Raw genomic sequence first — 12461 nt, forward strand, 5'->3', positions numbered from 1 at the left:
GGGAAAGAGACAGAGAGAGAGAAAAAAACATCAATGTGAATGAGACACACTGATTGGCTGCCTCCTGCACACGCCCCGACCGGAGCTGGGGATGAAACTCACAACTGAAGTATGTGCCCTTGACTGGGAATCAAATCTGCAACCCTTCTGTCTGTGAGCCAGTGCTCTAACCACTGAGAAAAACCAGCCAGGGCAAAACTTAACTCTTCATTGCTGTATTTATTTCCTTCCTTGTTCCCTTTTGGAACAAGCCTATAGGTTAGTATCTTGTTATCACCACCAAATCAGGAAACTATGCCATTAAGTCTGCATTAAAAAAGGAGTATTAAACTCTTCAACTAGATATACAGGTAGCATCTGAATTTCCATTTAGTTAAAGGATGCCTACACAGCCCGGAAGTAAACAGGAGTGAAAAAAGATCCAAATCACAAAAGCTTTAAATTTTTTAAGTTGCAAAGAAAAACAATTTTATTCATATAATTTTTAACTAGTAGTTTTCCTTTGTCATTACCTAAGTATTTACAGTCAAATCATCTAATTCTCACAAATACTTTGCATTCCATTTTATACATGAGGTATGATGGATTTATAAGTTGAATTGCTTTACCCAAGATTACTCAGCCAATAAGTGCTAGAGGCAGATCTTCTTTTAATTTCCAATCTAGTCCTTTTTCTACAATATTATTTTGCTGTGATTACTGCTGCCAGCTCCACAGCCCCCATTTTACTAATGGGTAAAATGAGGCCCAGTGACAGGTCTTCTAAAGTCACCCAAAGTGATGTGGGGGTTAGGAGCAGCTGCTCACTAAGTCATCTGCCTCACTGCTGGACCATAGCTATATTTCCTGATACAACCTCCATCACCTAATGATCAGAGGAGTTTAGGAGGCAGTGCATTTCATTGGACCCACAAGGATATTGTCTCCAGGTTTCTGATAATCTACCCGTGCCTTTTATTGCCTTCCAGGAAATTGTAACAAAACTATTTTTCATCAGATAATTTTTTTAACTTTTTATTTGACTAGTTTATTTTCATGTTTATATCTCTGTTTTTTTCTTTAATTCCTTTTCCTGCTTATCTAATTCATTTATCTTAAGTTAAAAAGAAAAACACCGCCTGGGGCCTGTCAGTGGCGTTCATGGGTATAATTCGTGTACACTGGTAACTAGAAATGGTTAAACATTGTGCTAAAGTATATTAAGTACCTTTAACTATACTATCTACACTAATAAAAGAGAAACATGGTAATTGGCGTACGACCGCTACCCTTCCCATTGGCTAATCAGCAAGATATGCAAATTAACTGATAGCCAAGATGGCGACCGGCAGCCAGGCAGCTTAAACTGAACATGAGGCTTGCTTGCTTCAGTGACGGAGGACTCCAATGTTCCCCGCCTGCCGCTGCAGGCCTCTGAGCCTGCACCTTGAAACATAGTTACAAAAATAAAAGCTAAACAAAACCCCAGAAACCAGCTTTCAGCTAGCCGGGATCTCAGACCTGGAGTTGATACAGAGTTTCGATCGTAGAACCTAAACAAACCAGATACCTGCTTTCAGGAGCGAAGGCCTAAGAGCTGGAGCCTCAGAGCTAAAGCTGGCTCAGAATAAAAAAGAAAAAAAAAGAAAAATCGTTCCTGCTCTGTGCGTGACAGGGGGCAGTGCCCCAACCCCCCAATCAGGCCTACCCTGAGCGTGACTGAGGGTGGCATCGCAACCTCCCGATCCGCCCTGCTCTGTGCATGACAGGGGGCGGCGCCCCAATTCCCCAATCAGCCCTGCTCTGAGCCCTGACTAGGGGCTGCACCTTGGGATTAGGCCTACCCTCTGCGGCCCGAGAGCAGGCCTAAGCCAGCAAGTTATCTCCCAAGGGGTCCCAGACTGCAAGAGGGCACAGGCTGGGCTGAGGGACTCCACTCCCCCCCGAGTGCACAAATTTTTGTGCACCGGGCCTCTAGTTTGTTTATAAGTACGTATAAGTAAAATCCTGAGATAATGACTTTGAAGCCAAGGTGAGAAGAATGTGTGGGGAAAGGGGTTAGTGATACAAGAATACTTCTTAGAAGAGCACAGCTTTCCTAGAAGGACATATCAGAATTTCCAGGCAACAATGTGTATTTTTAAAAACATATTCTTTATGTTTTATATTTTATTTCTTTATATGACAGAAACTGCAGAATACAAAGGCTGATGAGATATTATATTCTGTAATTAATGTGGCTACATAGAAAATGGAATGATTATAGGAAGCATGGGTCTTAAGTTTCCATAGGTACTGCTCTAAAATTCAGCCTAAAACATTTGTTCATCCATTCATTCAACAAATATTTATTAACTACCTTCTATGTACCAGGTACTCTTCTGTGTACTAGAGATAGAACATTAAACAAGGTAGACAACCCCAGCCACCGGTTTGGCTCAGTGGATAGAGTGTCGGCCTGCGGACTGAAAGGTCCCAGGTTCGATTCCGGTCGGGGCATGTGCCTTGGTTGTGGGTACATCCCTGGAGGTCAGGGGGTGTGCAGGAGGCAGCTGATCGATGTTTCGCTCTCATCGATGTTTCTATCTCTCTATCTCTCTCCCTCTCTGTAAAAAAATCAATATAATATATTTTTTAAAAAGAATTCAATGTTATTTCCTCATCATCTTTAAAATTCCTAGTTATGGAGTGTAAACAAATGGTCTCTTTAAAATACTCTCATGAACAATGAAAACTTTCACTGCCAGGAATAGAATAAAACATAACAACTTGAAAGAGAAGTGAGGGGTGAGGAAGTCCTCCAGCCCCTGGAATAGTCAAGGAAGGCCTCTCCAAGGAGGTGGCCTTTGATATGAGACATGATTAATGAAAAGTCAGCCATATAAAAACCTTGGGGACACCTTTCACGAAGCAGCCTGAATTGGGAACAAGCTATGCATGTTTGCAGTGCTGAACAAAAGCCAGTGTGGTTGGGCTGGAAGAGTGAGGTTGAGACAAGAGGATGTCAGACAGATAGGCAGTGTCCAAATCATATAGGCCTTGCAGATTACAGTAAAGCATTTGGACTTTTTTTTTAATGTGGTGTGAGCCTGTTGGGTGATTTTACATAGGGGGGTTGATATAATATGATTTACATATAAATCATTTGCCTGCACTATGTGCAACAATGGAAACAGAGAGATTCATTAAGAGGCTATTACAAAAACCTAGGTGAGAGGTGATGGTAGCATGAACTAGGGTGATAGCAGTAAAAATGGAGTGCTCATATTTGAGATAGTTTTGGAGATGTTACTGAAAATAGTTGGTGGTGAATTGGATTGGGGATTGGGCAGACACACTGAGAGAAAAAAGTAATGAAAGGCAACTTCTGTGTTTCTGTCCTGAGCAAATAACTGGATAGAAATTAGAGCCATAAATTGAGATGGAAAAGAGCAGGTTTAGGTTGTGGGGATGACAGGTAGGCAAGTAACCTGTTTTCCCTTGTTAAGTTTGAGTTAAGTGGGACACTTTGAGCATTGATATCAACATAGAGATGATGAATACTCATTTGATTTACTTCTTGGTGGTGACTTCATACCAATTTAAGAACCTAATGCAAAATTGGCTATTGCTTCTTTTTTCATCACTTTCCAAGAATTTAGAAGTGGTAATCATAATTGCTTCCTGGATCCAAAATAGGTTCCTGATTCACCTCTACTAGTTTGATACATTGTTTGCCCATTCCAGCTCTTTATGCACTCCACTGACGGCGGTGATTTAGCCATTTGAAAATCATGATTGCATTTGTTGTTCACAGGAGAATTTTACATTACACGGCATTCTAATCTCTCAGAAATCCATGTTGCTTTTCATCTTTGTGTGGATGACAATGTGAAATCTGGAAACATCACTGCTCGCGATCCTGCCATTATGGGACTCCGAAACATCCTCAAGGTTTGCTGCACCCACGACATCACAACAATAAGTATTCCTCTCTTGCTCGTGCATGATATGTCAGAGGTGAGCATATAGGAAAATGCTGTAATTGTATGAATATATAACCTTCCATATAATAATCACTTTACATTTTAAAAGCACTTTTTTTTTTTAAAACTAATAGACATTTTTATCTCCTATCTGGTTAATAGAATTGAGTAGCATAAAATACAAAATAGTGAATAATTCTTAACCATTTATGTTCAGAGAATTATAGCATTATTCTATAGAAGGTAAACTAGAAAATCAAAATTAGCTTTGGATAAAGCATATGATCCTACTCCTCTTTTCTCCATCCTCCTCCTTTTTTTCCTCCATTTTTGTCTTAAATTATTTAGCATTAGATTTTGCCTCCACATTTATATTTGGCTTAGGCTAACATTAAACTTAGTTTGCAATCTCTGAGTCTGCACTAATAGGCAAGGGACAGAGATGCTAGATGACAGGAAGAAGCCAGCTTCATTTTAACATTTTGTCAAGGATGATCTTTGGATAATACAAGTATTGACTTCTATAACTAAAACATGGTATAATCATGCATTTATTTTATTAAATACTGTACTTTATATTTTACATTTAAAAAAATCTCTTTCCATGACTGTTTGTTTTCTCTCCTGCTTTCTTCCCTCACCCACATAAAAACTGGCTAGAGGGGCTAAGTTGTGGAAATAATACCAGGACTGAAAATTAGATTTCAAATAGTCTGGAGGAACAAAGCAGCTTCAAAAGAAATGGATGCAGGCACGTCTTTCTGGGAGAGCCAGGGGTCAGCCTGGTGATAAAGGGCCCATGTCAGCAACTTGCTGCTGCCTATCTTGAGGTGGATTTTTTTTTTTAAAGTAAAATGGCTGATTGGTAAGTGCAGATTGTGAATGTCAGGAAGGAAGTTTGATGATTGTTAAAAGTTATTTACCAAAATAAAAGATGTGTGGTAATGCTATATGGTAAAGTGTGTAAAAGGTTTTATGTTTTGCTTTTTAGAGTGGCTGGGCCTCCACTTAGACTGATTATAAGAGGCCTCATTTTTAAATGCAATACCCTATGTAAACACACACACAAATCGTTGCCATATAGGGCAAGATGATTTTCAGTGCTTTTCCACGTATAGTCCATTTGTATTTTCACCAGACACATTATTATTTTGATTAAGAGAATTCTGGTTCCATCCTGAAAGTTGCCTCATATTTCCTAACCTCTCATTCCATTCACTTCTGTAGCCTGTCATACCTAATATGGTATCAGGGGAGATTGACATCAACATGTTTTTCCCCCACTGTAGCTTTATAAAGTCTCAGTTCCATCAGGAATGTTTAGCCATTGTTAGGATATCATCACTAATTAGTCCATATACAAGCGCTTTTGGGGAATAACAAAGAAAGTTCGTAATGAATTCCAGCCACAAGAAAACATTCAGACATTCCTGCAGCTGCGCTCCTGGTTAACCAGTTTATAAAAATGGTCATATGTAGGTGGGAAATAACCTCAAAGCAGTGTTTCCAAAAGTCACTAAGTTCGGATTTACTTCAGACATCGGATACTACCAGCATTCCCTCTCCCACAAAGTTACAAAAGTTACATGTTTTAAATCGGGACAGCCAGCTGCAGAACATTAAGTTTGTTTCCAAAGTGTCCATTTTAATTCACAAAAGTATATTGGGCCATGATCTTACCATTTGTTGCATTTAAACATTCAGGTCAAGAAGTTTATTCTATAAATTCAGACAACACTACACAGGATATAGCGGTGATATTTGTCTTAGGTTTCCTGCATTTTTAGGTGTTGTTTTCTTCCTCTAACAGAATTTGCTAGACACTCAGTTACCACATTTTAGTGTGTGCGTGATGATACTGTCTAAAACAGACTATAGACTACGGTAAATAAAAAGAGCTGTAGAAATTAATTGTAGTTTGTTGTTTTTAACAAAGGAAACAATAGTCTACCAGTAAGAAGAAAAACATACTGATATTACTAATTTATCTGTGTAGGTCTTTGTGATCTGAAGATACTCTCTTACTGGAGTTAGTCTAACCTGATACAGGTGTTATGAACCTGCAAGTCAAGAATCCTATATTCCTGACTTTCTTTTTTTCTAAATTGATTTCAGAAGGGACAGATAGAAACATCAATGATGAGAGAAAATCAATTATCAACCGCCTCCTGCACTCCCCCTACTGGAGATTGAGCCCACAACCTGGGCATGTGCCCTTGACCAGAATCAAACCTGGGACCCTTCAGTCCACAGGGTGATGCTCTATCCACTGAGCAAACAGGCTAGGGCCCTGCCTTTCTTTTATTTTTACTATTAATTTGTTGAATAATCTGGGATTTAGGGATTTTAGTTGTAATTATTGTGGTTGGTGAAGAGGTTGTTTTTAACTTTTTGTTACAGTATAATGCACATATAGAAAATACATATATCATAAATACATAGCTCAAATTTTCACAAACTGAACAGCAATGTAACAAATACCCAGATCATTGAACAGAACATTATCAGCACCCAGAAGCCACCCTCATGCTCTCTTCCAATCGCGTAAACCACAATCCCCCGCAAAGGGGTAACCACAATTTTCACTTCGAAAAGCAGAAATTAGTTAGGTATGTTTTTGTAGTTCATATAAGCAGAATGAATCATATAGTACATATTCCTATATCTGGCTTCTTTCTTTCACCCAATCTTATGTTCATGAAATGTATTTATATTACCGCTTGTGGTTATGGACTTCATTCTCATTGTTATATGTCATTCCATTGTGTGAATTGTAAGCACAGAGCTTACAATTTTACTATTACTGTTTTACTATTTTGGGACATTGGGTAGTTTCCAGGTTTTGATTATTGTGAGAAATGTTTCTATGAACATTCTATACATACATGTTGGCATTTCTGTTGGGCATATACTTAGGGATGGGATTGTTAGGTTTCAGGGTGTGCATATGTTCCACTTTGGCAGAAACAGTCAAATACACCCTCAGAGTGGTTGTAACCCACCATTGCTTTTGAATATGAAAAATGAGAAAGCCAGAGTAGTTCTCACCTTCTGGTAATGACTGTGAAACAGATTAATACAAGTATTTTAGGTACCTCAGTGGCACATACTTGGGAGTAAAGAATAATTTTGCAATTTCCTTCCTATTCAAAAACTCATAAAATAATTCTGATATTTAACTTCCAAGACCTACAGTGAAGACCTGTATACCATCTAAATCGTAGTCACCTCTACAGTTAGCCTTACCCTAATCAGAAGATTCAAGTTGAGTCGTCAAGGTATGGCCATTAACTTTAGACAGTACTGTCTGCAGTATAATCAGAATTGACATTTTAATTTCACAAGTTAAGGATTTATTCTGGGTGTTCAATGCCCACTTATCATCTAAAGCAGGGGTCCTCAAACTTTTTAAACGGGGCCAGTTGACTGTCCCTCAGACCATTGGAGGGCCGGACTATAGTTTAAAAGAAAACTATGAACAAATTCCTATGCACACTGCACATATCTTAGTTTGAAGTAAAAAAACAAAACGGGAACAAATACAATATTTGTATGTGCATGTGGCCCGCGGGCCGTAGTTTGAGGACCCCTGATCTAAAGTATAGCCATAGATAGCCATAGGGCCCAATTTTCTGCCTCGGTTCCAAAGTCTGAAGTATTTCACATGATCCATTCAGCTTTTTCAATGACTTTCTTTCTTCCTTCCTTCCTTCCTTCCTTCCTTCCTGCCTTCCTTTCTATTTCAGAGAGGAAGGGAGAGAGAGAGAAACATCAATGATGAGAGAGAATCATTGATCAGCTGCCTCCTACACACTCCCTACTGGGGATCGAGCCCACAACCTGAGCATGTGCCCTTGACTAGAATCAAACCTGGGACCCTTCAGTCCGCAGGCCGATGCTCTATCCACTGAGCCCAACCAGCTGCAGTGGTCGGCAAACTGCAGCTCGCGAGCCACATGTGGCTTGCGAGCCGCAGTTTGCTGACCACTGGGCTAGGGCATCAATGTATTTCTTTCATAGTGCGTTCTCACGGGTGTGACAGTAAGGTTGTCACTTTTGCCATTATTTAGAGCTCATGATAAAAAACTTTCTATACTCTTACTAGCCCACTATGTTGTATATCCCATCTACTATATAATATACATATACTAAGATTAGTTCCCAGAAGAAAGCTCCTTATGTAACTGTGTTCATGGGTTGGAAGGCCACATCCCATGAGGATATCCAATAAGTCACGTTTTTTATGACCTTAACAACTTCTAAAGCCTATGGTTTACCTTTTTCAAGTATAAAAAGCCATACTTTTTAGGTGCTGGTTTTAAACAGAGAAAAAATGACAAACATGTCTAGGATGGAGTCTCTGGGTAGACAAACGGGAGATTTAAAAGCAACTAGGATTATATATGTGTGGATGCATACTGTCTAGCATTTCCTTTCCGATTCATATGCTGCTAAGCAGAATTAAGTTAAAGTAAATGGAATATGAGACTGGATGAAAGACCTAAATTATAAGACCAAGACAATAAGTTACATAGAAGAAAGCATAGGAACCAAACTTATGGACTTTGGTCTTAGAGAACATTTTATGAACTTGACCCCAAAGATAGGGAAGTAATGGCAAAAATAAATGAATGGGACTATATCAAACTCAAAATCTTCTGCACAGCAAAAGAAACTGACAACAAAACAAAGAGGCAGTCAATCAAAGGGGCGATGATATTTGCAAACAGTAGCTCTGAAGCTCTGTGCTTACAATTCACATTAGTTATACTCGTGTGAGAGTGATGGTTAGTCTTAACCTGGGCCTGAAATAATTCAGAGGCTAATCATAAGTATCAGTATGTTATTTATAATAATAAAAGCATAATATGCTAATTAGACCAGATGTCCTTCCAGACGTCCTGCCTTCCAGACAAAGCCATGGCAGGCAGGGGCCGAGGCAGAGGTGGCAGACGCCCCCCAGCTGTTGCATCGAATTTCATGCATCGGGCCTCTAGTAGATTATAAGACAACTGTCAGATAATGCTTTGGTATATATAAAAACGAGTACATCTATACCAGTGGTTGGCAAACCACGGCTCAGCAAACCGCGGCTTGTGAGCCACATGTGGCTGTTTGGCCCCTTGAGTGTGGCTCTTCCACAAAATACCGGCTCTTTCCCAAATTACGGCCCTTCCACAAAATACCGACTTCTGCACATGGGCCATGAAGTTTCAGTCGCACTGTACGTGCACATTCAGGTCGGCAGGGGTAGCAGTTCGGGGACAATCAGGCCGGCAGGAGGAGCAGTTAGGGGCAATCAGACCAGCAGGGGGGAGCAGTTAGGGGCAATCAGACCAGCAAGGGGAGCAGTTAGGGGGCGATCAGGCTGGCAGGCAGAGGCAGTTAGGGGAGTTCAGGCTGGCAGGCAGAGGCAGTTAGGGACAATCAGGCAGGCAGGCAAGTGGTTAGGAGCCAGCAGTCCCAGATTGCGAGAGGGATGTCCAGCAGTCGAGCATCCCCTGAGGGGTCCTGGATTGGAGAGGGTACAGGCTAGGCTGAGGGACCCCACCCCTACCTCGTGCACAAATTTCATGCACCGGGCCTCTAGTTACTTATAATAGTATAAATAGTAATAATTCCTTGATTCTGGTTACTTTCATGGTATTTTAAAAAGTGGTGTATTTTAGAGTAACATTTTAAGGTGATGCAAATACATATTTGTCCTATATATGATCCTTCAATAAAATGTTTGACATAAGTGAAAGATAAGTAGGCCCTTAAGGAATAAAATATCATGATTAATTGAAAACCAGCAGAAACAACCAAACATAGAAACAGATATACAAAGATTTGAAGCACCAGAATGGACACAAACCATAAAATAGTTGATAACTGTCTTTAAAAATTTTTTTAAAAGCTTAAAATGTCTTCAGGTAAAAAGATGCTATGAAAAATGACCTAGCAACTACAGAATTGAGCTTTTATTTACCTAAAGAAATTTTTCAAAGATCGAAATAAATGGAGAGGTCGTCTGTGTTCATGGTTTGGAAGGCTCAATACTTTTATCAGTTCTCCTTAAAGTGATCTATATAGACTTAAATGTTAATCAAAGTCCATATAAGTACTTTCAACAATAAAGAATTTTAAAACAAAAAAAACCCAAAACAATTAAAAATTAAAGATCCCTGAGTGAGAAACTTAAGCTTTTGAATCCTATTTCACCTTATAGATGATATTAATAGGATCCAAGATTATATTTGTCAATTTGAAAAAATATCTCCCCAAAACTATAGCTTTTTTTTTCAACAGTTGGAGAACCGTTAGCTTGCTTGAGTCAATAACCTTCCAACTATTTTATCTAGCAGCCTACCAGTAAACTATTTTTGACAAGTGTAAACTCAATAATATTTATATGTTGGTGCCATTAGTGTTGGTCTTTGCAACTGAGATTTGATATTACAAATACATCTTGTTGTAATTCTTCTAAAGTCTAGCATCAGGAATTTTTTAATTTTAAATAAAATATTTAATATCATGACAAAAATTCATATAAGGCAATTTGGAAGATATTAACAAAAATTCTAAAATTTAGATGAATGCATAGAACCTAAATTTTGAAAAAGAACAAAGTTGGGGTCTTACACTAATTGATTTCAAAACTTACTATAAATGTATAGTAACCAATACAGTGTTACATTGGCAGAAGAATAGACTATGGATCAAAGGAACAGAATGGAGAATCCAGAAATAAATCCATGCATATATGATCATTTGATTTCCAGCAGGGTTGCCAAGGCAGTTCAATGGGACAAAGGCTAGTGTTTTCTCTCTCTCTTTTTTTTAAATTATATTTTTATTGATTTCAGAGAGGAAAGGATAAGGAGAGAGAGAGAAACATCAATGATGAGAGTTATTGATCTGCTGCCTCCTGAGGACTGAGCCTGCAACCTGACATGTGCCCCAACTGGGAATTGAACTGTGACCTCCTGATTCATAGGTACTCAACCACTGAGCAACACCAGCAGGGCAAGGGTAGTGTTTTCAACCACCAGTGTTGGAAGAATTGGATATTCATATAGAAAAGATAAGCTTGAATTTTACCTCACATCATTCATACAAATTAACTTCAAATGGATCATAGACCTAAACCAAAAAAGCTAATACTATAAAGCTTCTAGAGGAAAACATAAAAGAAAACCTTGATGACATCAGGTTAAGCAAAGATGTGTTAGGACACACACACATACACACACACACTCAAAAGCCATAAAAGAAAAACTTAATAAATCATACTTAATTAAAATATAAAACCTTTTTTATCAGAAGATACTGTTAAGAAAATGAAAATGCACATTTCAGACTGTCCCATGGCCTTGGATGATTCGCTGTACCTTTCTTGGTGTCTTTTTTAAAAAAAATAAAGGTTTCTTATGAAATATAAATTATATACATTGTAAAATTCCATGAAAACATAAGACATTATTATTGTAGTTTTAAGAACTATCAGTATTTCCTCTTAGCTGTAGGTAGATATTTCTTAGTCATCTTGCTCTCTCTGTAGATTATTTTTTTAAACTAGGGAGGAACAAGTCAAAATACAAAAAATCGTCATTGTGCATGTGTATACTCCCATACGGCACTATTCCCCTTTGTGAATTTTGAAGCGGAGAAGTATTGTAAATATAATGTAAACATCAGAAAATTTCACTAGTCATTTTCATAAGTTCCAGAACGTTGGAAAAGAGGATTCTGGACATCTTAGTCCTCTCAGCAACTAGACCCCTTTTACTTATCAATTTTAAAGTATTTTGGACACAAAAAGTAGTTTCCTATCAAAGTCTTTCTGTAAAGAAAGTCACTTTCTTTTTAGATTTCCATAAATAATGATTCACTCAACCTAAGTTTCTGAGCATCTATATGCTCAGTATTATAGAAATATAAAGGTAATAAAGGTAACTAAAAAATGGTTCACACAACTCAAGTAAAGAAAACATAAATCCCATCTCCCTACCTATTTCTCCAAACACACCCCTCCAAAAAAGACAGAGTAAAATTTGATTGTTGAGATAAAAGAAAGAAATGACACCATTCATACCTGGGGAAGTACTTTATGAAGGCAAAGGAAGTTAAGCTGGACATTGGAGAATGAAGGTCAGATTTCAACAGTTGGAAATAACAGGAAGGGCATTCTAGGTGGAAGAAATGGCTTGCGGCAGAGTGTGAGGAGGTGGGCGACAGCATTACAGATCATATTCAGGCAAAGGTGGGCAGATGTGTATGAGTGAAACTGTTTTTAAATTTAAAAGTCTAGAAACTGCGGTGGTTTTGGTCCTAATGTAAATAGCCTTGAGTACTAAATAAAGTCTTAGATACCGTATTTGCCGGCGTATAAGACGACTGGGCGTATAAGACGACCCCCTAACATTTCCACTCAAAATACAGAGTTTGTTATATACTCGCCGTATAAGACTACCCCCTCTCCGCACACCTTCCACACACCAAATAAAAGGTAAAACAATATTAGATTTGATTTTA

General features: G+C 38.5%; 1 protein-coding gene across 1 annotated transcript in view; it reads left to right on the plus strand.

Annotated features, from left to right (window-relative positions):
- LOC102754581 (chromosome unknown open reading frame, human C12orf4) overlaps positions 1–12461 on the plus strand; it is a 55579-nt gene that overhangs the window by 37324 nt on the left and 5794 nt on the right. The window contains exon 11 of the mRNA XM_015572252.1: positions 3772–3978. Within this exon, the coding sequence (XP_015427738.1) occupies positions 3772–3978 (207 nt within the window). The remainder of the gene's footprint in view (positions 1–3771; positions 3979–12461) is intronic.

The sequence above is a fragment of the Myotis davidii genome, unplaced genomic scaffold, assembly GCF_000327345.1.
Source record: "Myotis davidii unplaced genomic scaffold, ASM32734v1 scaffold1373, whole genome shotgun sequence".
In the NCBI taxonomy this organism is placed as follows: Eukaryota; Metazoa; Chordata; class Mammalia; order Chiroptera; family Vespertilionidae; genus Myotis; species Myotis davidii.